General features: G+C 51.8%; 1 protein-coding gene across 1 annotated transcript in view; it reads left to right on the top strand.

The window, feature by feature from the left end:
* Positions 1-25966, top strand: part of CRB2 (crumbs cell polarity complex component 2) — a 46996-nt gene that overhangs the window by 15439 nt on the left and 5591 nt on the right. The window contains exons 2-12 of the mRNA XM_090021942.1: positions 530-1231; positions 3603-3798; positions 4247-4386; positions 4752-4934; positions 5832-5945; positions 15697-16647; positions 17563-18125; positions 19934-20099; positions 20455-21322; positions 22114-22230; positions 22918-23044. Coding sequence (XP_089878068.1) covers positions 530-1231; positions 3603-3798; positions 4247-4386; positions 4752-4934; positions 5832-5945; positions 15697-16647; positions 17563-18125; positions 19934-20099; positions 20455-21322; positions 22114-22230; positions 22918-23044 — 4127 coding nt within the window. The remainder of the gene's footprint in view (positions 1-529; positions 1232-3602; positions 3799-4246; positions 4387-4751; positions 4935-5831; positions 5946-15696; positions 16648-17562; positions 18126-19933; positions 20100-20454; positions 21323-22113; positions 22231-22917; positions 23045-25966) is intronic.

Raw genomic sequence — 25966 nt, 5'->3', positions numbered from 1 at the left:
TTAGTCATATAACTAAAGGCTGAGGCAGAAGGCTGAAGGGATAGAAGATCGGAGAAAGGCATCTCTCCAGCAGGAAACCCTGGGCCTTCTGGGGATTTAATGGTCAAACCCAACACCTTAAAGGACGCTGAGAAATGAAGGAACAGGCAGTGCAGATCCTGGAACACCGGTGAGAAACTTCCATAGGATCTCTGAATCGTATGTGCACTTTGTCCTGTGGATAGATTATTGTACTCCTTGGCAAGCATCATAACCTCCTGGTGAAACAGACTTCTGGACTGCTGTGGTCCAAAACACTGGGGACCTAACCACCCTGCCTAGCCACATATTGGGACAAACACTGTTCCTCTAGGGGACACCTGCCATGTCTCCACGCAAGGCTTGTGAAAAGTGGCTGGCTTTTAGGTGAAAAAGGCCAGTGAAGCCCCTGGTGGTGTGGGATTGGCACGGGGGAGCTCTCAGATGTGCATCATAATTACGGGAAGAGTCCATTGCCCAAGGTAACCAGGAGTTTTTCTCTTCTCCACAGGTTCCACGTGCGCTGAAGATGTCAAGAGCTGTTCATCATCCCCTTGTCAGAATGGAGGGAGCTGTGAGGACTTGGGAAGGGGATACCGGTGCGTCTGCCCTCAGCAGCCCCTAGCCTACACGGGCACGAACTGTGAACTCCTCTATGATGCGTGTGCTGTGCACGCGTGCTCCACCAATAAAACCTGCCGCACAGTGCGAGGGCTCCAGGAGTATGAATGCATCTGCAGGCCTGGCTTCACAGGTATCGACTGTACTGTTAATATTAACGAGTGCGAGAGCAACCCTTGCAAAGAGCCGCATTTTGAATGTGTAGATAGTGTAAATGGATACACCTGCCAATGCCAAACAGGACTGACTGGAGAAGGCTGCCAAACAGCAATCTCTCTGTGCTCTAGCCATGCCTGCCTAAATAATGGGACCTGTGTCCAGCGTGCTGAGGATTATGTCTGCTTCTGCCCGCCTGGCTTCACTGGGGACCATTGTGAGCACGACGTCAACGAGTGCGCCTCCAGCCCATGCCAGAATGGGGCCATCTGCCGGGACATGGTGAACGAGTACAAATGTTTTTGTGTGCCTGGGTTCCAAGGGTACCGCTGTGAAATAGATATCAACGAATGTGCATCCCGGCCCTGCAAAAACAATGGCACCTGCCGGAACGAGAGGGATCACTATATCTGCGAGTGCGTCCCTGGCTACACAGGTACCTTCATGATCGTGCATTTGTCTGTCAGGGGGATTGTTGTTTTGTCTGTGCTGCTCCAGCTGGGCACCTGCCCCCACAACCCCAGAGAGTTTCTCAGGGCACCTCTGTTACAGTGGTGGGGTTAAGCTGCCGTCAGGCAGTGCCAGGTAGATACCTGTACCCCAGGCTTGCTGTTCCTGGGAAAGAGGAGTTTGGATTGCAGGGTGGATCCAAGGGTCTTGTTCATGCCCACCTCTGGTATCTTGTAACCTTGCAAACAGAGACCTGCCATGTTTAATAGGAAAGCTCTTCCCTAAACAAGTCCACCCTCCAGAGACGTGATGGCGTGTGGGCTCAGACCAAGAGGCTTAACTTCCCTGGAGCCATATGGAATTGGCAGTGCGTGACATGACAAGGAAGTGATTGGCTTGGATGAGGCACAGAATGGAGTAATGGAGAGTAATGGAGAGGCACAGAAACATGACAGTCCTTGGGATGTTCAGGGGTGCAGGTAGTTTTTCTAAGTCAGGCCCAGGGAACTCTGTCCTGCCTTGAAGCATTTCTCTAGAGCAGGAGTCCCTGGAGCAAAGTAGCTTTTAGTGGTAGATTTGTTCTTCTGACCCCTTTAAGTCCAGAGAGCATTTGTTTTGCCCATGCCTCTGACTAGCTCGCCCTGGTGCATCCGTGTGGTGGTGGTTTGCTGTGTCACCTGCACCTGCGAGCGAGCCGCGGGGCAGCCGAGCAGAGCAGAGCGAGGGTCTCCTCTCCCCCGCCGCGCCATGGGAATGGAATGTGGCCATGATGCACTCGCCTCCCCCTGGTACCGGCCAGCACACGACCTTTCCCAGCCTCACCCGTTGTCCCTGGCTGGGCTGTGCAGGAGTTACGTTACTGTAAAGGAATGTGGGGGGTCGCTGGGCCACAGATTACAAGCGAATGGGGAGATGTTGCAACCTTAGGCACGCGGCCACTCCTGGAGCTGCTCTCTAGTGAAAGGAGCAGCGGGGTCAGAGGGAAAGAACCTGCTCAGCAACAGATTGTCCTTTTAAGGTTTAAAATACCCCCTGATTTAGAGTATAATGGAACTCAGCATTGGTGAGCCAGTTTCCCTTTCACTTCCCTGCAAAATCCTGAGGTGAGGAGGATTGCTGGCTGCAGGAAGGGGTGAAAGCAGCTGGCACTGCTGCAGGAGCACACAATGTCCCAAACACGAGGCTCTGCATCACAACCTAGGTACATAGTCCTGGTTCAGAGTCTGGGCCAGCAGACTGAGCGGTTCCTGGTGCGACCGGCTGGAATTTGAGCGAAGGAAGTTTTGATGTGAGGATTGACGGGTTTTGATCCAGCAGATTATGGGGCCTACATTCCTTTAGGATTAGGATGGCCCTGTCTGCTGCATGATGAGTCTCTGCCAAAAGGGAGGGTTAGGTGGATTGGCAGGTGCCATTCTAGTGCCTTTCTTGGAGAGGTGATGTCAGGCCACAGGCAGTTTACAGAGGTGGGGAAAAGGGCAAGAGGGTCTTTATGGGAACTCCCATTCCATTGCTGGAGCTCTGGACATTAGGGAAAAACAGTGGATGCCTTACTGCCAATAGCGCAGTTATCGTAATTCATAGTGCCATGACGGATTGCAACAGGTAGCATGGCAACCAGCACCTTGTACTTCTCTAGTACTTGTTTCCTGAGGATTTCAAAGCAAGTTATAAATATTGCTTAACGAGGCCTTTGAATGGTTTCTGGCATGGGTGTCTAGGCATCCAGAAATCACCTCATCGGCCACTGAAACCTAATTGCCTCTGGGGTGGAACGCAGCAGCTGGCTCTGGGGTGGAACGCAGCAGCTGGCTAACAGTACCGAGGGACAGCAGAGATGAACACTCCCTGGCTGAAATGGGGGAAGGTGCAGTAGGCAGATAAACTGCAAAGCTCCAGGCTGGACGTTAGCCACGGGATTGTGATCAATGGCCAATTTTTCCCTCCAAAATGCCATCCTGGGATTTTTTAATGAATGCAGATGAGCAGGACCATAATTTATGCCTCAGTAATTCAACAAAATGGAATGAAAGTTCGTGCTACAGCAGCTAGAGATTGCCAAATGTCACAAAGCATTTCTAGTGTTATTGATGTCAGAGGTCCATGAAGCAAAACCCAGAGGTCTTCCCAAGACCGCCTTGGCTACAAATACTAATTAAGGGCCCTTGATTTACTTGCAGGCACAATTGCTGCCCAGGCACTCCCCCAGCTCTTACAGTGACATTTATAAATAGGTCTCTGGTCCAGCAGATTGGGTTTTATAGAGGTGCTTTCATAATCTCTGCCCAGAAGTCCAGCTGGTCCGAATTCTCCATGCCAATCCCTAACACGGATTATTTCTGTCTTTTATAACAAAGATGTAAACTGTGATGCTGAAATAAATGAATGTGACTCGGACCCTTGCGAGAACGGGGGCACATGCAGTGACCACATTGGGTTCTTCACCTGCACCTGTGCGCCAGGCTATGAAGGACTCCAGTGCGAGGTGGACATCAATGAATGTCTCAGCCGACCATGTAACAACGGCGGGAAGTGTCTTGACCTAGTTAATAGGTAAGATGCGTGCTGCTTTGGCTGTTTGTGTCTGGTGATTAGATAGCCCAGATGAATCCAAGTCCTGCCTGGCATAACTCACTGACTGCAGAGCAATCAGTGCTGGGATGATTCGGGTTCAGTATTCCTGAAGGCTTCCCCCGCTGACACCATATGCCCATTCAGTGTCTTTGAAGCTAAATGGCAGTGACTCCCAGAGATGCCAAGAACTGTTTGCCAGTTCAGTGGGTGGCTGCAGGTGGTATGGAAGGAGCTGCCTGTGTCTCTGAGCCTTGCCTTTCATATGCAGTGATCTCCTACGTGTGGAGACAGAACTGCTCTTCTCGCAGCTCGTGGGTGGGCCTGAGGGTTGGAGGCATCACCCACAAATCTCTTTGCTTGCTCTTCAGAAAGGGCTGCGCTTTGCCATTGCAAACTCTTGCATTGCTGTATTATCTGTCCTCCACAGCTACCAGTGTGACTGCAGTGACACAGGCTTTGAAGGGGAGCACTGTGAGCTGGATATCCTCGAGTGTGCCTCCCAGCCCTGCCTGAACAGTGCCACGTGTCTGGAGGGGGTCAAGAATTATAGCTGTGCCTGCTGGCCAGGTGGGTAGGGAACTAGCTTAGCTCCCCTAGCACTAGAGCCTTGCCTGGTGAAGAAGATCTGCTAGGCTGCCCCCAAGGCCCTTGACAATGCTGATGCTATCCTGTGTGGTCCAGTTTAGTTGTCAGCTCCCCAGGCAGCAGTGCTCTTGCTGCTCCCCTTGGCGCACAATCTAAAATATCCCAATTCCAGGCCTTTTCCAGCTTGTTGGCTGGCTCCTGGTTCCCATCCCATTGCTAGGGGAGTACGCTGGGCCCTCTGCTTTGTGCTGAAGGCAGTGTCTCAGGCCCTTCATCACAGCTGTGGTGTGTTGGTGTCCCTTCCAATGGAGGCCTGTGTAGTCTTAGCCCTGGTGTCTGTCTGGCAGGTTACGTGGGGCAACGCTGTGAGGAGGATGTGGATGAGTGTGCCACAGAGCCCTGTCACAATGGAGGTGTGTGCTTTGAACGATCCAACCAGAGCTACTATGGGACGCAGCCAGACTTCCCCCATGAGTTCAGCTACAGCCAAGCTGCTGGTTTCCTCTGTTGGTGCCAACCAGGCTTTGAAGGTGAGTAGTACACTGGCATGTGCCCTGCCCTGTTGAATGACAGCTGCACAGGTTAGGTCAGAGGGGATGGAGATGTGCTCTCTGCAGTGATGCACTGAAAGCCACCCAGATGGTTCTGGCTGGGCAGCTGCCTCAAACAGTGGCATGTGACAGTGCTCCTTTGCTGTGTGTGCCTAATACAAGCAGCTCTGAGTGGTAACCCCTCCAGCCACCCCCACTCAGGGCCCTTCTTTAGTATCCTGCCAAGTACTCAGCAACTGGAGCTTGGTGGTCTTCATGGCTGTTCCCATGAGCACAGGGAAGACTGTGGAGGAAGCGTCTAGCTCTCTGCAGTCTCATATAAGACTTTAATTCTCCCTACATAGTGCAGCGGCTGCTCTTGTGGCAGCTATGCCCATTGCTGGGAGGGAGGGGGGAGAGAAGAAAGGCTTGCCTACTATATGCTCCTTGAGCATGAGGTCCCTGGGGTATTCAACAGAGCTCCTACTTTTTCCCTACTTTTTAAACTGTTTGCAGGACCATGGGTTTGGGAATGTGTGTGGGTTCACGGAGGACAGAACAAAGGCCTGCTTTGGGAATGTGGGAGTTTGGTTTCTTGCTTGTTGAGGGAACGGGGTCATGATCTCACCTCTGCTACTGCCTCATTGGATAATCTTGGGTAATTCCCTTCACCTCTCTGTGCCTAAGTTTCCCCCTTTTATAAATGGGGATAACTGTACCTGGTAGACAAGTGGATATTGAGGGACAAGTCATGCCTCTGAAGGGTCCCTGGCACCTCTGGAGGGAAAGATGCTAAGGAAGAGGCAAAGAGCTTTGGCTGGGTGTGCCTGTGCCCTCCAGCTGGCTGCTTAAAGGTACTGATGTCCTTCTAATGGGATTGTGCCTTCAATCTCAAAGGGGAGACCTGCTCCATCAACATCAATGAATGCGAGTCCCAGCCATGTCGGCACGGAGCACACTGTGAAGATCTGGTCAACAGCTTCCTTTGCCATTGCCCACCGGGATACTCAGGTAATGCTGCTGTCTGGACTTGGATGAGCCTGAGTGGCTGCTTATTGAGGCACATTCTGGCCTTAGGGGTGTTTAACTGGATTCAAGCACTGATGGGCAGGGGCTGCCATAGCAGGGAGATGAGTTGTGCAGATAAATGTGGGGGACTTTTAGTGTGAGACTTTTCCTTTGCAGCTGCTGAGGGGAACAGCCCCCTGGCTCTGTCTGTCTGCCTTGCTACTGCTGCATCTCATTTCAACCCTCAGATAAAAACATTCCTCCTTCATTCTCTGTAACGTTGAATCATCCTGCTTTTCAACACCTCAGTGCTGTTTTGAGCTGTAGTTTGTATAAAGGACACACTGCAGACCTAGCTTGCATTCTTCCAGCCCTCGGTTCAACATACCCTGCTCCATGTGTTGTCAGGCTGCCATCTCGTGGGGGAAAGACAAACCTGAAGCTACAAGAAAGCCTTGTGTAACTTTTCCCAGGATAGCCGGGAGCATGGTCTTGAGTCTGCATCTAGCCTTGTCTATAAGGAAAACATTTTCCCCCTTGGACTAATATATATGGATCTAGCTTTGCTGGTACAACCCCCTGTATGGACACTCTTATTCTGAACCAGGTACCTTCAGACAAGTTTGCTTCCCTCTCTTCCCACTAACAGCTGCTAAATCTGAAAAGTACTTCGGCGTCCATGGGGGGGTGAACTTCACACCTCAGGTTATCCCACAAAAGCATTCCTTTGTACCTGGACCGGTGAGAACAGGCTTTATTCCAAGGTCTAAATTGCAAGTGCAAAGACAGTTAAGGTGCAGCCCCCACGAGCAGAAACCTCTTCCAAGGGGAATGTCTTCAAGTTCTTCCAGTCTGTCCGTGCTGCCAGTCAGAGTTCTCGTCTCTCTGTGCATCCAGGGCCGTCTCCCTCCCTCAGTGCTTTGGCACTGCTCAGAGAGTGGGGATTTTGTTTCACTTTGCCAAACCACAGGTTTGCTTAATCCCTTCCAAACCCTTGGCCTGCTCTTATGGGCAGAAAAGCCGACACATGCGCAGGATGGGGAGAGATGGGGGAGTCGGGGTGTTCATTCTGCGGGATCTGTTTTGGGTTCATTAGTACTCGAAGGGGATTAGGGGCAGGTTGCCCTTCTGGATATTGCCTTTGTTTAAAGGACTTTGTCGTGTTTGAGGTAGTTCGGAGACATTAACACAGTGAAAGTTGGGAGCAGCAGGTGGGGAAGTCACATTTTGCCCCTCTGTGAGCTCAGTGAGCTGAATGAGTGCATGTGGAGGAGTGAAGCTGACAGGGAAATAATAGCAATTAATCTCCCCTGCTTTGTCAATTAATTCCAGTATAGACCTGCCGGGTAAACAGCTTATTACTTCATATTAGGATCACAGAACAACTTTGTGAAGCTTCCCATAATGTTTCTGTTCAAAATCCATTTTTGCGGTGGCTTAGATCTGCCATGAGCTTACGTTTAAGCTGCCTTCTGTGATTAAAGTGAACTTGCTACTCTGATGTAGGCTGCTTTTCAGTTTCTCTCCAGGAGCCCTTTCCCCCATCTCAGGAATTTGGGGAGTGTTGGGATAACATTGTGAATCATCAGAAATTGCATTCATCCATGTGTTAACTGTCTGCGTGCTGGCTTGGGCTGGAGCACAGCTGAGAGACGAGATGGCTTGTGTCTCAAAACGTGAACTATTTCAAAAGTAATAAACAGTAAATGGAAACCCAACACCCTAGTCCTGTCAGGACCACATGGTGAGCTAGGACACCGGATTGCCAGGTCTAGGAGAGTATCTGTTGTATAGGCCTTGTGACCTCTGCACTTAGTATGTCCTGGGGAGCTGAGGTGATGTCAGTGTGTGCCTGATTCCCTTTGCCATTAGGGGATGGGCTGGATCAGAGGGGCACACAAGAGGAAAATGAGTCTGGCTTGGAAACAAGAGCTATTGCAGTCAGTCTAAGGGCAAATTTCCACCCAAGGGAGAACCAGGCTGAAGGGGAACAGCAGTTGTACAGATGGATCTGGCCCTGGGGTCACTGTATTATCTGGAAAGAAAATGACCTCTTGATCTCAGTGGTTTTAGTGTGGTGTGGTGACCATTCAGGACAGGAATGAGGAAGAAAAGTATGTTCATTTGGATATACTTGGGAACTGGAAGAATGTAATTACTGATCTGGGATTTGGGCAGCTCATCCATGAAAAAAGCCAAATGAGCACTAGTGGCTTGACTGCACTTGTTATGTACCTCATCCCAGCGATGGGAGCTGTAGGAGCACAGTGCCTTCTAGCACTGCGCTGCAGGTGGGATCAGCCGGAGTAAAAGATGAGCACTACTCACTCCCTGGCAAAGATCGCCTCCTGCAGCACCTGGGTTCTCCTTGTTCCCCCCATCCAAATGCTAACCCTGTCCAAGTGGGGATTGCCATGCTCGGGCCTTCCCTAGAAACATAAGCTGCTGTGTTGCTGAAGCTGAGACAGACAGCAAGTTCATTGTCTTTCATTAACAATCCAAATGCTTGCCAGCCATCTTACTTCAGTCCTCAACCTCCTTTTAAGAATCAGAAATGCTTTTTCCTTGTATTGAGAAGGTCTGCCTTGCCAACAGCTTTTCATGCCAGGGCACTGCACAAGCTTAGATACTCTGAAGGTTTTGGCTTGGGCACAATGCCCAGTGGAATGAATTGAAATGGGAAAGTTTGCTTCTCTGCTCCCCCTGCTCCAAATGGATGGCTTGTTTAATTTCCTTGTACAGACATTTTCCAGGTGTCTGCCTTGTTTAAAAAATGTGACCTCCACTCTAGCCAGAGAAGGCAGCTAAAAGGTTAAGAGACTAAAGGGATTAGAAAACGGTTAGCTGTTGGACAGGGGGAGCTCTTTCAGCAAACACAGCAGAATGCAGCCAACAGATACATCCCAGGGCTCCTTCATTTTAACAGGAAGGTATATTACCTTTGTGCACATACCACAGGCAGCTGCCGAGAGGCTGGGCTGTGAGACATTCAGACAGATGCCTAGACCTATTTTCAACTGCGTGCAATGAGTATGAGTTGGTCCTGGGTACAGCTAGAGTGAGCTGGGTGCTGTTCAGTTCATGCTGCATCTCCCAGCCGGATTATGACTCCATTGTTAATCAGGCCTTTTAAACTGGCTGCCAGCTGACCAGGCGCTGCAAGCATTGACACTCCAGAGTAGTGTCTGGTGTCAGACATGATTTAACCATGTATAGTGAGCGCCTTTGCCTGGAAGTATCCACTGAGGTTCTGGTCTGACAGTCACATTGGGTCTGTTTGGAGCTGGCTGGTTTAGCAGATTGACCAGAAAGCAGCGTGAGAGATGTGCCAGTTACTTCCAGCTCGCCTGTGTGAAAGGGCTTGGAGAGGATTAGTAAAGGTGGAGCAACTGTGATGAATTAAATGAGGCTTCCCTGTTAATGAAAATGGATGAAGCCCAGTTTAGTGTCACCTCTAGTGCCAGGCCAGGCAGAGACATGAGCAGACCAGCCACTCAAACACATGCTACAAAGCACAGTCTAGCCATGTCCCTACTGCAGCACGGAGCTGGGTTGCCACTGAAAGCTTCCAGGAGTGCCAGGCTGTTTTCAGTTAGCAGTGGGTATGGGATTTGGGCAGTGCAGTGATTCCCATGTAAGCGGTGTGTGCCATAACATGCATCGCCTTCACATGTACTCACTGCTTTGCATGCCAGTGAACAGACTTCTGGTGTGCATGAGCTGTTTGTGCACTGTATGTCCACCTGGAGATCTCAAGGAAATTTCAGTAGCTCCCTCTCTCTTTCCCCCTCCCTCTGCCCCTCACACCATCTGTGGTCGTTACTGGGGAAGGAGGAATCCCCAGCCTCAGAGCCTAGACTCCATGTAGTCACCTGCATGGAGGACGTGTTCTCCTCACTGTCAGCAGAGCTTGTGAATGCTTGGTGAGAGGACATGAACGGTGTAAGAGCTGTTGGCTGGCAAGGGGATATTAGCAAGGAGGCGCTCGTTAGAGGGCAAGCTGCTTGGTCAGAGAGGGAGACTGGGATGGCAAGAAACTGCCCCTTGGTTTTCAGAGACTTGAAAAATTCACCTTCACTTTTCTGCTGCTGCCATTTGCTTTTCCCACTCTCAGTGCATCTCTGTACCCAGCCTCCTTTCCCCCTCATTTGGCTACAGTGAAATGGCTTTCATGGGAGAGTTCAGGAACCTGTGCAAGCAAATCCTGGAAACCCTCCACATAAGGCAACTGGAGACCCTAGAGAAAAATCCTAGTGCCAGTGAAGTCAGTGGCAAAACTCCCATTAACTTTGAGGGGGCGAGAAACCCCTGCTCTGGGCTGTTGTTGCCATCAGTGCTATTCCTCAGCGGCAGAGCGGAAAGAGGAAAGATACCCTGATATTGGCCCTGCTGGTGCTCCCCCCATTCATGGAAATCAGTGGCATTGCATGAGTTGTGAGCAAAGGCAGGGGCTTGCTCTCCAACCTCCTACTGTCAGAGCTAATGCTGTGGATCCTGCAGGGCATTACAGTAATGCACTGAGTGGGAATACACTGTAGACACGCATTCTTCTTGTCAGCACTGACAGAAGCCAGCTGGGGAGGTTTAGAGCAGGGCTGGATTAGATCTCACTACAGCGCAGGTCTCTCTATATTGGCTGGTTTCAGCTCCAATCCCTTTTTTGCCTGACTGGCACCGGGGAGAGCTTACACGCACTCTGCCTTTTTCAGGCCAGCCTATAGTTCCCCCCCCCAGCCCACCCCCCTCCTCGTCTGTCACTGTCATAAATGTCTGCAAGGAGTCAGCCATGAAATCTGCACTGGTTGGTGTGATCGTGGGTGGAATTTATCTCCTAGCAGGTAATGACAGATGTTGTAGATAAATAGGGGTGTGTGTGTATGTATGTGTGTGCACGTGTATGTGCCTAGCAAGGGAGCTATGGCTCAGTTGTATAGTCAGCAGTAGCTGGAGATGTGGGAGAAGCGCTAGACCTGATCGGAGAAGCTCTTGTCAGAGGCAGGTGGTTTAATTGTGAAAGGAGCTCATTTTTTTTGTCTTGGAAACTGGAGGGCTGAGGAGTTGCCACTGACTGTAAGGATCTGGGGACAGCCCAGGCAGGGCCTTGCTAGAAAGCCGCATTCCTTAAAAAGTGGATTCTCCTCTTTGCTGGGAGGGACCAAAGCCCAGGCGTTTGCTTCGGAGTGTGGGCGCCTGCCTCGCGTTCAGATGCATTTTGGACCCCCTCACCATCTCTCGCTGCACTCTGTGCAAGCTTTGCTTTGCTCTCCTCCCTTTATCTGGCTTTTTAAAGGCATTAACATCCTGTGTGGAACAGCATGGCTCTATGGTTGAAAGGAAAGTTCTGAGTCTTTCACTGCCCCATCCTCCCAACTCCCCGCGTAGAAACGCCTGGCGAGAGAAAGGGCAAAACTGCATGTTGCTATGGAAATGGTGGTAGTGATGCAAGCAACCATGTCATCGCAGGGAACAGGTTTGTTGCGGCTAATTCTCTGCTTTAGGTTGTTCCTGTACAATAAGGGAAATCCTAATTAGGACGCACCATGGGAAGGGCTGCTGGACCGTAGCTGTCCTCTGGAGAAAGGACAAGGTGCTGCTGAGCAGTGAGCATCACTGCTGTGGCACATGGTGCTGCTGGAAAGACTGGCAGCGCTTGCGCCCTGCATTAACAGACCTCCCCTCGGGGATATCTACCCACCTGCCTGCTACGTGAGACTCTCTCATGCATATACAGGTGACAGGCGTCATATATAATATGTAGCACGTACAACACGTTCTCAAAGCCACGCTGAGGAATAGCCACAGTGACACTGGTGTTTGGCGCGCACAGCCATTCACCAGATACCACGGTGATTGTTCTAGAGATATCTGGGTGGCAGACCTAGCATGGGATGGCTGAAACTTGGCTTTGCCTTTTGAAAGCAGTGGAAACGAGAGGCTTCCATAGTGTAGTAAATCCTAGAATGGGACCAGACCCAAGGTACAAGCTGTGATTAATGTAATTATTAGCTTGAACACTTATACATTAACCAGTGTATTTACAAATAAATCTTCTGACAGCAACTTAGTCTTTCATGTTCAAATAGCAGCTTTCTCTGATGTGTGTTAGTTTGTCCTTTTTTTACATATTAAACTTAATGAATTTCTTACCTAGTTAAAAATAGCTATGCAGTGATACCGTGATCTGAGTGGATGTTGTAATATACTGGCATTTCCTTTATTACCAGTGAATTTCAGCCTAAGGGGCTCAGACACAGCGCAGCACAGTCTGTAAAGGTAAAAGGTACTTGTTTTTATGACAGAAGTGTCGCATGGAATTAAGGCCAGTTCTCCTAACACCTGAGCTGGTGTGTGCTCACGCCTCTCTGTGCGGCTTCTCAGGACTTCACTTGAAAGTTTAAACAGAGTTTTTAAAAACATGGCAGAAGGATTGCGAAGACATGTGAGCATCCTGTGCCCGAGGAAGTCTGGCATAACAGGTACAGGCCAGGAAATAGTCTACATCTTTTTGCCGCTGTCATGGCCCAGAGCAAAGGTTGTGTTGTTCCTGGAATGGGGTGATTTCCTTTGCTTTCTTCTTTGTGTTCCCAGCTGCATTTGCACTCTGTTGTTTGCAGCCAAAACACAAAACTGAAATCCCCTCTGGGATGCTGAAGTTGGCATCTAGCAGGTAGCGCGGACTGGAAATCTCCTTCTCCTGTGGCTGACTTGGTTTCTAAGTTCCAGTGTTACCAAAGCAGCTGACAGACTGGCTGGTGTTCAGAGACAGACGATAAACAACTCAGCAGGCTCGGGGGGCTGACAGCCAAATCCGAGTGGCAGGGGTGGGGGCACAGGGCAGGGCAGCTGTTTCTGGGTGGCTGTAAACACCACAGGGAGGGAGAGTTGCTTGGCCTGGTAGGTGAGAGCAAACATTTGCTGTTAGTGAGGTGTAGGACTCTCTGGACAGATCTCCCTTGCCTCTTGCAATGGTTTCAGACTCCAATGGCCAAAGGCAAGTGCACTTCACTGGCCCCGCGGAGCAGAGGAAAGGCTCTGGAAGGGCTGGTTGTTTGCAGGCAGCAGCAGTGAAGATGGTGCTGGTCAGTTTGGGAAGCACTGGCCTCTGGCTGCAGCCACCCATCTCTCTCCCCCTCGCCTCGCTGTGCTCCTGCACCTAGGTCACAGAGCAGCAGACATGGCCAGGCCATGCCGCGGTCCGAAGTGGTGGCTCATACTTTTTACCCATTCCAAACAAAACGTAGCAGAAATCAAAACATCGCTATCTCCAGGGAGAGCTTGGTGTTTAATTAGCCACAAACTCGGGGTGGTGCACTCACCACAGGGATTAATTTGCCACCTGGCAGAGAGCTCACACCGCAGGTGCCATCTGGGAGCCTGGGAAACAGTACAAACAGACTTGCCTGCTGCTGTTTCCGTGGGGAGTTGCACGGATTTCTGCTCCAGGCCTCCCACCTCTTCACTCGCACGGCTCCCTCCGTTTGCCAGGCTGAGACCGAACCCCTGCTCGGCTGGGCGTGCTCTTTCCCTCCTAGCCCACTCTGGCTGGAGCCCTCTCTCCCAGCACTCCTCTGCTGTGTTTCTTAGAGCTGTGTCCCAGTTACCCACAGCTGGCCAGGGCTGCAGTCCCCACCAGCCGCGACTCTCAGCAACCCGGTCTTTGGCTTGGGCACACCTACAGCCTGACCCTGCCAGGCAGCATCCCAAACCCTGTGCTGGACCTAAGAATCATCTTTGGTTCACTCAGTAGCCAGGCCCCTGCCCTGGAATTTGCTTCTGTCAGCAAATGTGAATCCTCACGAGACCCCTGCCCCCAGTGTGACCTGTAGCATCCCTTGCTGACCCATTTTCACTCCAGCCGGAGGCTTCTGCTCTGTTCCTGAGCTGCTTCAGAGCGAGGGCAGCCCAACGAGCTCTGCTTGCAATAGCTCCTTCCCTTCATGTATGGCTGCAGCTGGATATTGAAATCCCTGCAGATAAATCTTGATTCCCCTACAACCTGCAACACTCTCCTTCCATATGCAGAAGCATTTGGACTCAGGAGCACTGGGCAGGTACTAAGTGCTTAGCTCATCAAGTCCCTGTGCAGAAAGTGCTTAGCTGTCTGCATGGAGCGGGTTCTGGCATCGGCGACCATGTCAGAAGCAGCACTGACTGCCCACTGACTCAGCTCTTTGTCAGGCCAGCGGTTACTGTTCAAATGCAGCGCTTGTCTGCTCTTAATCCATAGGAGCAGTGTTCTGCGCAGCATCTCAGGTACCTCTCTGTCCTTCTTACGGATCAGTGCTGGCTTAGCATTAATCACAGCACAGACCCACCTTAGCTGGGTGGAAGATCCCCACGCCTCCCGGGCCTGCCACACTGCCTCGTGGTGTTTGTAGGTGAACCCTAGAGACCGGGAGGGAAGTACCGTCTGGAACCAGATGGGTGGTGACTAACGTGACTCTTGTGCAGCTCGAGGCAGTACTTCCCCGGCCAGTGGCAGAAGTCTTGGCCTGAAGAGCAGCTAAAGAGAGCTTTTTGGGGAGGGCCTGAGGGGAGTCAACTCACTGGGTGACTCTACAAGGTGCTGCATTTAGGTGTGGCCTGGTGCGCCTTGGTGGCACCAAACCAGGACGTGCATTCAAGAGGCCCCATTTATCTTCTTTATCGTCCTATAGCTGCTCCTACTCTAGCATCACCACATCCCCTCATCTGCCTCCAGCTACTCTTCAAGCTGTTCAACACATTGACCCTGGCTCCCCAGTGGTTTTTCTTTTTAAATGTCTTTTATTTTTTGATTGACTTCCTTTGTGCTCAGATTCCTTCTTTTCCTTGCCTCTATCCCATGCATGATGGCTGGTTGGACTCTATAATGTCATTACAGCTGGATAATCCATGTTTAGCTTATCTGTGCAGCTCTGAAGATTAGTGGGAACTAATGTTGTTGGGCTAGATAAGCAGCAGTTTTACCTTCAGAAAGTGTTTTACCTTTATCAGCCTGAAGACACGTAGGAGCACAACAGCCGGTTTTCATTAAACCCTGCTGATTGCAGGGGCTTCTTTACCTTTCTGGTCCTGCTGGGACACAGTTAGCAGCCTTACAAAACAAGCCTGCTGTAGTCCAAGGATGTTTATGCCATTTCCTTCACAGGGACTGTTCAGTGCTGAGTTCAGTGAGTGTGTGGTAAGAACATCACCCCTAAGCATTTCTGGGATAGTTTAGGCGGGTGTAAGTGCAAGGCTGGAATAGTTGAGGCAGGGGTGATGCAGCACCGGCCAGGGGTTTGCGCTAGATGACCTGAGGGCCCTTCCCGCCCTACTTGCTATGATTCCATCAGTTCCTGTAAATGCAACAGCAGGTCCAATCAGCTAAGTCTTCCTCTGCAGTTTGCCTTTCTAGTGTTCTCTGGTGCAACCCGGGCCCGGGCAGCATGTAGATCCATTGGCAAAACACAGCCAGGGCCAGGGGCTCTGTAAACGATGACTGGAGAGAGCTCCGTAAGCTAGAAGACAGACCTGCGGTGGCTGGGAGGGCAGTGTTAGATGACCAGAGGAGCCCACTCCATCTCTGACTCATTTGTGTCCTGTGGACAGGCAGCAGTAAGTGCAGAGCCCCTTGCTGGCAGAGCTGGGCCCATGGTGGCTTCACTGAATGGGAACAGTCCAAAAAGCTGCCTGTGATGGGGAGGGAGTGGTGGTCTTCCCAGCTGGGTACTGCAGGAGAGGGGGCCTCAATCATCTGCAGTAAGAGCCTGTTTCTCAATCTCTTTCCCAGGCGTGGAGTGTGCCGTTGACATCAATGAGTGCGAAGATGGCCCCTGCGAGAACGGGGCTGCCTGCGAGGATGGCATTGCTGACTACACCTGCCGCTGCATCCCCAGCCAGAATGGCACTGTATGGGGTGGGAAGAACTGCTCCATCCAGCTCACCGGCTGCCAGACACATGACTGCCAAAACGAGGCCCTCTGCACCCCAACGTATGTGGCAGGGAGCCACGGCCACCTTTGCCAGTGCCAGTCTGGCTTCTACGATGCCACATGCTCAACCCCAACAACCTTCTCCTTTGCCTCCAGGACATTTCTCCCAATTGACATGTCCACAGGCGGCTGGAGCAGGAAGGACGTGGCAGGAGTTCCCATGGCCAGCGTGTCCCTCCGGTTCAGAACCACACTGCCTGATGGCATCCTCTTTTACCGAGGCCAGGAAGGAGCATACCTGTTCCTGGAGCTCTCTGGTGGCACACTGCATGCAGGGGTGCAAAGAAACAACGCCAAATCCTCTTTGGCCTTGGAGGGACTGAAGGTTGATGATGGCCAGTGGCATAAAGCTGAGGTTCTTCTGCAGGACTCAGTGGAGTTAAAGCTGTGGCACGAATCCTGTGATGCAGGAATCTGTCTGCAGAGCGCTGTGGTTGGGGACAGTGCCGCTCTGCTCCCACCACCCTTCCTGAAAGCCTACGTTGGGGGGGTTGATGGCAGCGGGCTAGCCAACACCACGCGCAGCCGGCAGGGTTACATCGGCTGCTTGCAGGACCTGCAGGTCGATTCCCAGGCTGTCCTTCCCCTGGATCTCCTTCCCAATGCATCCTCCCTGGCAGCACTGGGCTGTGACAGGACAGAGTGGTGCCAGGCCCAGCCCTGCTCTCATGGAGGCTCGTGTGTGGACCTTTGGGCAACCTTTAGGTGCAACTGCTCCAGGCCTTATGAAGGCTTCACCTGCTCATATGGTAAATGTCAAGTGACAGCACCTGGTAGCTCCTTTGGCAATGAATGCTTGGAGATGCTGACACTGGCTGTGAAGCTGTGGGCAGGGCAGAACTGCACCTTCATAGACTAACAGAATCAGAGACATAATATTAAGCTCTTGTAAATGAGTTAGTCTACAAAGGTGCAAATCCATACTGCCTTTTGCCTGTCCCATGGCTAACTACCTCGCTCTCGGGGGAGGCAATAGCCTTTTCTGTGTAACCAAAGACCGAGGAAGCAGGTATAAACATAATTTCCATCAAATCCTGTTCTGTGTTGTGACACTGCAGAGCCAGCTCCTGCTGGAGTGATTGCCAGGTCCATAGCACATGCATTATTCCAGCCAGGCCCAGATGCTCAGACCTCCTCTTTGTGCCAGCTGCAGCGCTTGCGGAAGGGCCGTGAAGTCCGTTCACTTGCTCTTCAGGAGCTTAGGTGTTGTAGACTAAATGTGTCAGTTGAGACAGCTCTTGAATTGGAAACCTCGGCTGAGCTAACACTCTTTTGCATTTTCACATTCCTGCGGGGCTGGTATTAATTCTGTTGTGCTTCCTGTTGCACTCCTCTTCCTGAAACATAGTAGGGACAGACGTGCCTCTGCTGTTGTGGGGCTGGGAGTTTTAAAAAAGCAGTTTTATCACTTAAACTTCCCAAGCAAAACCTGCCATTGGCAGCCCCTGCAGACTTGTCCTCTACAAATGGCAGGGATGCTGCCACCCTAAGCCTTTGGGACTGGCTTGCCAGAGGCAGTAGGATGAGACGTCCTGTTCCTTTAGCACACAGAAAGAAGCTAGTCTGGAGGAGGAAAAGCCAAGTGAGGTGCTGTAGCTCGAAACATCCCAAGGCACCTGCGTTGCCCTCCTGCAGAAATGATGCACCTTTCCTTTCCCTTCCAGAGTATCCGGCAGCAACATTTGGCCTGGAAGATTCCTACAGCTTGGCCTCTTTCACACTTGCAGATAACCCCATGGCTGACTTCAGTGTTTCCTTTTTCATCCGCACGCTGAAGCCAGAGGGCCTGGTGCTGCAGGTGCATGATGGGACTGAACCCTGCTTCACTGTGTACCTGAAGGATGGCCGGCTTCTGCTAGAGACACCGTTTGCAGGCCCCATGGCGCTCTCAGAAGCGCTGGCTGATGGGAAGAGACACTTGGTGACACTCTCCTTCAGAGAAGGAGTAGCTTACGCTAGTCATTCAGACAGAGAGGTGGAGCTCGGGGACCTGGTCATGAGGCCTCTTGCAGCTGGCCATGAGGTGCATGTTGGCAGGCTTCCTCAGCAAGAAAGCATGGGGACATGGGGAGGCTATTTTAAAGGCTGTCTTCAAGATATCCAGCTCAACAACCATCGCCTGGAGCTTTTTGCTCATCAGGCAGACAACTACAGCCTACCACAGGAGGCATACATGGGACGAACTACTGGCCTCGTGCAGGGCTGCATCTCTGACGACACCTGCAAGGTAGGAATGCTCTGTTTTCTCTGCACGGGTGTGCGGGGGCTGATCACAAGCAAATGTGCAGGGCTACAAGGCTATGGGCATGATGTCCAAGAAAAGGTGACTGTTTAAGTGCTAATGGCAGGGCAGCACCTTGGAGACTAACTAGTTCAGAGAGGCATGCACTTTTGTAGGCAACAGCCCGCTCCATCAGATGGTACAAATGGTGATAGCACCCAGCCCCTCAGCATTTCCATAGTCCACTGTCTCCTGCGCACACTGCAGCCTCCTCGGGGGCTGACACCTGGTGCACACAACCTGTAAGCACTGCCTGCCCCTAGGCCCCTCACCACCCCCTTGTACCCTCTAAGCCATTCACCCCAGAGACGCTCCAGTCTCTGTCCCATGACAGTCTATGATGTTAGTGACGACTGAGTCCAGCACTACTTGGGCAGGGCGCAGAAGGACGTCTTTGGGTGTCCTTAAAGGAAGAAGCTCTCTCCTCCCTCCTGTGCTGGATGGTGCTTCTCCCTGCCCCACCTGCCTGCCTTCCCTGCAGCCCTTGCAGGGAGGTATTGCCGCTCCTCCCTGGTGTTGTTTCCAGGGACTTTTTGATACTTGCCTCCAGTGTTTCTCACCCTTCCTTTTGTGCCTCACAGTTTTGTTTCCACCTGCACCTGCAAACTACAGTGAAGATATTTTCGTAGGTTATAATTAGCCAGTGTTTGCAGAGCACCTGGGGAAGGGGAAGTGCTATATAGGTGCTAAGGATTACTGTTATGATGTGCTCTGTTCTTATGCCACCAAATGTCAAATGCTTCAGTTAAAGGAGATGGAATGAAACCTGCAGGGATTGGCACCTTCTCTATTTGTTTTTAATGACTTAGAATTGGCCTTTAGCTCCGGATGGCTATTCTCAACTGCACACAATTAATCGCTAATTATCTAGTACTATCAGACTTCTTGGTGCATCAGTAGCCAGTGTTTTCCTTGCTGTCTTCTTCATGCTACCAAAGGAGTGGGCAGCAAAGGAGAGGCTGTTCCCAGAAGAAATGACCCTAATGTCACACGACAGGTGTAGTATGGAACATCTCCCGCTTTTCTGTGTGGCATGTGACCATCAGTTCATCCGGGTCTCACTCCCACGTCGCTTCCCTCCCGTCTCATTCTCGCTCCTTTCTGTGACAGGATGGCTTTTCAAATATGAGCACTGTGCCTGTCTGTAGGAGCCAGCCCCTGGGCAGAGCCCCTTCCTCCAAGCTGCAGCAGCACCAAGTTAGGGCACAGCACACAGTTGCCTGTCCACATGCGTGCCACAAACAGAAGCCAACCAAAGGCACTAGGCTATGCAGGTGACTCAGTTCATAGCCTGCAGCAGGCCAGAGCTCAGTTTCCCCTTGGCCCCCTGTAACTGAGTGCCCCAGAGAAGACCCCAAACCCAATGTACCTGTCTCCAAGCATTTGCTGGAGCACATGGGATTGCCGACCTTCCTGGGGAGACAGCCACTTCAGCAGAGAGAACAGTCCAAGTCAGAGGTCCACATGGAGGATGCCCTGCCAGTAGCTCTTGCGCTTCTAGGTGGAGGCTGCCCCATGCTGTGGGCATCACCACTGCAGCAGCCGGACACGCAGGCAGAAGCAGGATCACCAGACAGGACAAGGGTGCTCAAGCCTCTGGTCGCCCCTCTAGGCTGTCCTTGTTTTAATCAGCATTACTCCTCTCTCCCTCTCCATCTCCAATGTCCTGGCTGTCAAGCTCCCCTCTGTCCGACTCATTCTTCTAGCCACAGGTGAACTGGCCCCTCCTGAACAAAGCTCTCCTTTTTTTCCAGTCCAAGCCATGTCACAATGGTGGGGTGTGCACTGTCACCTGGAATGACTTCAGCTGTAGCTGTCCAGCAAACTTCACGGGGAAAACCTGCGAGGAAAGAGTCTGGTGTGAAAGTGACCCCTGTCCCAAAGCCACCGCCTGCATGGATGTCCCGGCAGGCTATGTCTGTAAGTGCTAAGGGAAGCTTCCTAGCGGATCAGCTCTTGCTTGTCAGGGTTCCCACCTACTCAGTTGCTATAGGTAGTAGGGAAAGCAAGGCAGAGACGGAACTGGCCTGAGTGTGATGCAGGCCGTGACCTGTCTCAGGGGCCTGCCCTGGATCAACCTTCACCTAGTGGGTTGCATTTTTCTTTTTCTAGCTTGACATTTCCTCACTGTGCCAGACCTCTTGCTACTTGCTGCATATCCATCCATCCCTGCTGCATACCCATCCACTTTCAGACACAAGTGGCACTTCAGTGCCTACAGTCCAGGTAAGACTTGGGCTTCCCAGGTCCCTATTACTATCTCCCTTCCCTGCAGGTCTGGCAAATGCTACGTTTTATGGCCATGCTGCCACCGAGTTCACCACCAACGCTTCGGTGACCAGAACACTCAGCAGTGTCCGCTTGGACTTCAGAACCAGGGACGCGGATGCCATTTTGCTTCGGGCCACTGAAGCGGTGGGCTCCCTCCAGATCGCCATCCAGAACTCCTCCCTGCTCGTGGAGATGAGCAGTGGGAACAGCATTGAGGGTGCCAGCTTCCGGAGTCAGATGCCTGTTACCGACGGGGCCTGGCACACGGTCTCTTTGACCATGGAGGAGCCGTCAGCACTTTCTTCACGCTGGCTGGTTCATTTGGACAATTCCATGAACGCAACTCTCCAGGGGAGGGCTGGGGACTTGGCTTTCTTGAGGACCAATGCACTGATTGTGCTGGCTGAGAATTTCACAGGCTGCCTTGGAGAAGTGACCATTGGGGAAATCCATTTGCCCTTCACTGCCCACCTCCCTTACCCTCAGCCCGAGCAGTTCTTGCAGGCTGGGGGCAGTGCCATCCAGCTGGGCTGCACGGGGGCCGATGTGTGCGGGTCAGGTCCTTGCCTCAATGCTGGCACTTGTGAGGACCTGTTTGATTCCTTCCGCTGCGCTTGCAGCACAGGGTGGGCAGGCCCGCTCTGTGAGGCCAACATCGATGACTGCCAGGCCAGCCCATGCGTCCACGGGACCTGCGTGGATTTGGTGGCTGACTTCCAGTGTGAATGTGCCCCGGGATTCATGGGTAAGAAATGCGATGTGGACGTGGATGACTGTGGGCAGCACCAGTGCCTACACAGTGGGACCTGCGTCGATGAAGTCGCCGGCTATTCCTGCAAGTGCCTGCCACAGTACTCCGGCCCACGCTGCGAGTGAGTGCCCCGCTCAGGTTGCTGGCACTGTGGGGAACAGGACAGTCCCTGGAGGATTGGGGTTTGCCTTTGCGAGAGGTTAGAAAAGCAGTGTGGTGCTGAGTGGGTCTCACTGATCTCACCGCGTGGAGGGAGATGTCAGCATACAGCTGTGACCTGCAGGTGGCCTGGCACACTTTGCCAGGTGGTATGCCATGCTTTACCATGGACGGGGTCCAGGCATGCTAGACCTGGCCCCAGAGATGGCCTCCTGGGTGGAGGGCGGGAGAGGGGCAGTCTGAGATACACGAAGGAGTGTACCTTTTACACACCTGCCTGGTGCCACATGTGGTGATTACATGCTGCAGCGCTTGCCACCATCTAAACTGAGCACGTCTTCCCAAAGCATCTGTCCCTGCGGTGGCAAACAGCACCCCTTTCCTTCAACCGCCTCAGCAGATCCAGCAGTGATGGTGCACCTCAGAACAGCTGCCTCTGCCCTTTGGCCTTCTCTGGGGAATGGTCGGGCAAGGGCAGCAGGCAGGCAGGTGCTCTGTCTCCTATGGTGCTCACCGAGGCAATCGTAGAGAGAGTCCCAGGCCTGATACAACCTATGAGTGTTCACACACCATCCCAGTCGTGCCTCACTCCAAGCTTAGCCCTGGGAGGAGCTCTCAGGGGTCATCTCAGCTGAGATGGTCCCTAACTGCTCAGGGACATCCTCCTCCCTGCACCACGTGTAGGTACATGTGTGTGTCCATGTACATCGTGTTGAACAGGACATCAGTAACAGCAGTCTCTGCTTTTCCCAGATGGCCATTTCCTCCTGAACAATGTGGCAAAAACTTCACCTGCCTGAATGGTGGCAAATGCACCAGTGGCCCGTGGGGAGCCAACTGCACCTGTAAGCCGGGTTTCACGGGACGGAAGTAAGTGCTGCCCCAATGTGGTCTGCCCTGCAGGTTGTGCTGGGGCCAAGTGCCATCTCTGCCAGCCTGGGCACTGCTGGGACAGCAGGGCAGGCCCTTTCCATTGCAGTTATTGATCCTACAATGTTTAATTGGGAGCTCCACAGCCCAATCCCCTGGCATGCAGTGGGCAGGCCTGACGGTGCTAGTGTTGTCTGTCCTTTAAGAGCATGCCCCATTTCTAAGCCTTCTTGTTTAAACTACATGTCTGCGTTTCACAAAGCAGCACTGTACCACGTTAGAGAAGAGAAAACACAGTTAGCCATGAAGCTGAAGGGCACTGCCTGGAGCCCAAGAGCTGTCCTTTCCCAGCAGAAACTGCAGCCTTGCTTTTGTGCATCCAGCCTATGCACTCACTCCTGGCAGCAGCATCTCTGTACCTTGCTGGCATTTGCTCTGCTGCTTAGGGAGGCACATTGGTTTCTCACACCTCCAAATGGCAGGTGGTGGTGACATGGATCGAGTATTCATCCCCTTGTGCCTTCTAGCAGCATTTACTACGGCCCACATGAGATGCTTTTAGGATAAAGGACACTGCTGTAGGATCACACTGCCGTAGGACACACCCTGCAGCCCAGAGCATGTTGTTGGAGTCGTGGCAGGCAGGAGACGCTTGTCATTTAATTCCCATGCTCTCTCCCCTTGCAGCTGTCAAATTAATATAAACGAGTGTGATCCAAACCCGTGCCAGAATGGAGGGACGTGCCAGGATGCGGTGAACAAGTATGAGTGTGTGTGCAGTGCAAGCTACACCGGGGAGCACTGTGACATTGATGTAAGTAATTCCTTCCTCCTCTTGCTACTGGCAGGCCCCCCTCTCTCCTTTACTAACCGCTTGGGCTGTTGGGAGCAGAAGCAGCAATTTGGCCAGTTGGAGGCAAGCTGAGAATCCCGATGCCAGGGTTCATCCCCAATAACTTTCCTTGGACATATTTTACACTCCTACATGCATCCAGCTACAGGAAACTAGCAGGCTTGGCTAGGAACTCAGCACAGAGGTGGCTGGTGAGCAGGAAGTCAGTAAGTGGCCTGAACATTAGCCCAGTTTGCAATGTGGTACATAAATGCAGCAGCTATTTTTCAGTGTCTGCCTGGGCTGCCATGAAGCCAGGCTCCTTGGTGCTCTGAGCCCCTTAGGCAGTACCGGTCTGTGGGCAATGCTAAAGCAAGCTGCATCTGAGCCAGAGGCAGGCAGGGCTGCATGTGAGCTTGCCATGCTGCAAGTGGACACCCGAAGCATTCATTACAACCATGCAAAAAGAAAACATGGTTGTATCTGAAATAACAGGTTGGATAGGAGTAGAGCTGGGAGGGATACGCACACAAGGCTTAGACCTTGAGGCCACCATAGCTCTCTAGCTGGACTCCAAAATTCACTGCAGCTTTTTTCAGATTAGACAATAAGTATGAAAAGATCCTGATCTGGAAAGAAAAGCTGCTACCATCACCACTGAGACCAGAAATGTTTGGCTAATGGAAGGCCAAAAGCTGTGGATTTAAGGGAGAAACGAACACAGTTCTCTCATACACCTACCAGCAGGACGACTGCTACTGAGAACAATGGTCTTAGCAAAGCTGTTCTATATTCTGTTGCTGCTTACTCAGAGCTTGTGTCCGTGGTGCAGGGTTGAGCGTTAACACTCCCGACTTGCTAACCACTTTGCCAGTTCATGCTGCAAGACTGGGAAGGACTGTGCTAAAGCAGAGTAGAAAGCAGCTTTCTGCATGGTTTACTCCCTTCACTACCAGCTATTGTCTCTGATGCCACTTGCATGGGCAGGGAGCGTGTGGTCCCCTGGGAATGTACTAACCCCAAATGCATGGAAACCAGGTTTCACTGCTGTTGCTGTTATCAATGCATGTGCCCTGCAGAGGCCACTCTACCTTTCTGATCTGCATGCCAAACACAGCCAGATGCTCTGAGACATCTCTTCTGTCACAGGATCCTACATACAAATTTCCTCTATTACTGTTTGCCATCTTTTCCCTATTTACATTGTTTTCCCCTTTTGCCATTAGTTCATCGTGCCCATGGTGGGGAAGAGGGTGCTAGCACTGTTACTGATGGCACTAGTTGCTGTGAATTTCTCCTAAAACATACGGAGTCTGTTCTCCTGGACTAGTGAAAGGCTGAGCCTAACTCTTGGCACTTGGTGTGGGTCTGAACTATGCAGGAGGAAGCAGTAGGAAGGTGTTTATGTCAAGGATAGCAGCAGCTCAGCTCCGACTGTGACCCCTTGGAATGAAAAGGGGCCAAAACTGCTGCCTGACCTGCACCTGCTGGAGCCTCCTGCCCAGCGTCCTGGCTCCAGCATCACACGTCCCTATTTTTAAACATGTTCTCTCCCCTGCACTCCCACGCAACAGGCCAGGGAGGTGGCAGACTGCATGCACAGCGCAAGCAGAGGTGTTTAGTCTTCCAGCAGAACTTCTCTTATCTTTTCCAGCTTCAGACCCTGCTGGTTGTAACCCAACAGGTAACCACATTTTAGCCTGGTTGTCCTTGTAAATAAAAAGACTTCAATGAGGCAACTCCCAAGAGCCCACAATGTTTTTGCTGTTTCCTAATCTCCTTTTGTGGCACCTTTGATGCTGAAGGAGCCACACAGTCATACACTAGCTTCCTTCAGCACCTGGGGGTTGTCTTCCAGGTCTCTTGTCCAAGTACGGAGCAGCTCACAGGTGCCTGTCATGAGAGCAGCGCATGAAGTGAACACAGCTGCTTTTCTCCTTTCTTCCCCAGTGGCAAGAGGTAGCACCTGACATTCCCCATTAGACAGCACCTGTCTAGGCCTGCTCTTAAGAGGCATTTCTTGAAGCTAGGAACCGCCTAAGCTTTTAAAAAACACAATTCCATGTAGGGGGCTGGAAGATCACACTTCAGCAATGCTCAGCACAGAAGCTATCCAGCCATAGGCACTGAGAGCTGGCTATTTACCATTTAAATATTTTAAAGCCTCTTGTTGTTCTTGTGCCTTGTGAGGCTCCCGTGCAGTAGAGATCGTTTTGCTCTGCTAATTCTTGCTTTTGTACCAGGCAGCCTTTCCTCTGGCGCTCAGCTCTATTAAATGCTGAGCCCTGCAAACATCTGTTCTTAGTCAGCTTATGGTAATCTATGTCCCAGATACAGTCCTGCAAGGAAGCTCTCAGACAGAGGCCTGTGGGTTTAATCTTGATGCAGCAGAAAGCTTAACAGCTATATAAACTCTTAAAGCACTAGCAGAGGAATTGCTAAACCAGCCATCCTCTTGCCATCCCTGTCTGCAGAAGGGCCCTTCCTCGACTTACCTCCATGTTTTGTCAAGGCATTTGGTTCCTGCCCAGCACGGCCCACCCAGCCAGCAGGTAGTCTGCATCTCCTCACAGTACAAGACCCCCAGTCCTGGGTCCTGGCTGCACAGGCAGCTGCATCTCCAGGAGCTGCCCGCCGTGACAAGCCATACGTAATATTAAAACCCTTTGGAGGAGCGTATGGAGCATGTGACATTAGTTCGACCATTTCACTTCTTCTAACCATCTCTGATGCGCAGACCAGACTCTAATCCTGCTTTTGCTAAAAACAGGTGTTCTTCCTTATGGGTTCATTCAGACTGTCTTCTGTAGTAGTTTTCCAGCCCTGGGATCAGCCCCATGAGTTGCATGCAGTTGGCTTTACTCTGTCAGCTCTGACCCCAGCTCAGCAAGTTCCCCCTCTCCT

This window comes from Crocodylus siamensis, chromosome 11, assembly GCF_052110815.1.
Source record: "Crocodylus siamensis isolate JL-2025a chromosome 11, ASM5211081v1, whole genome shotgun sequence".
In the NCBI taxonomy this organism is placed as follows: domain Eukaryota; kingdom Metazoa; phylum Chordata; order Crocodylia; family Crocodylidae; genus Crocodylus; species Crocodylus siamensis.
This window is presented reverse-complemented; position numbering and strand designations above follow the sequence as displayed.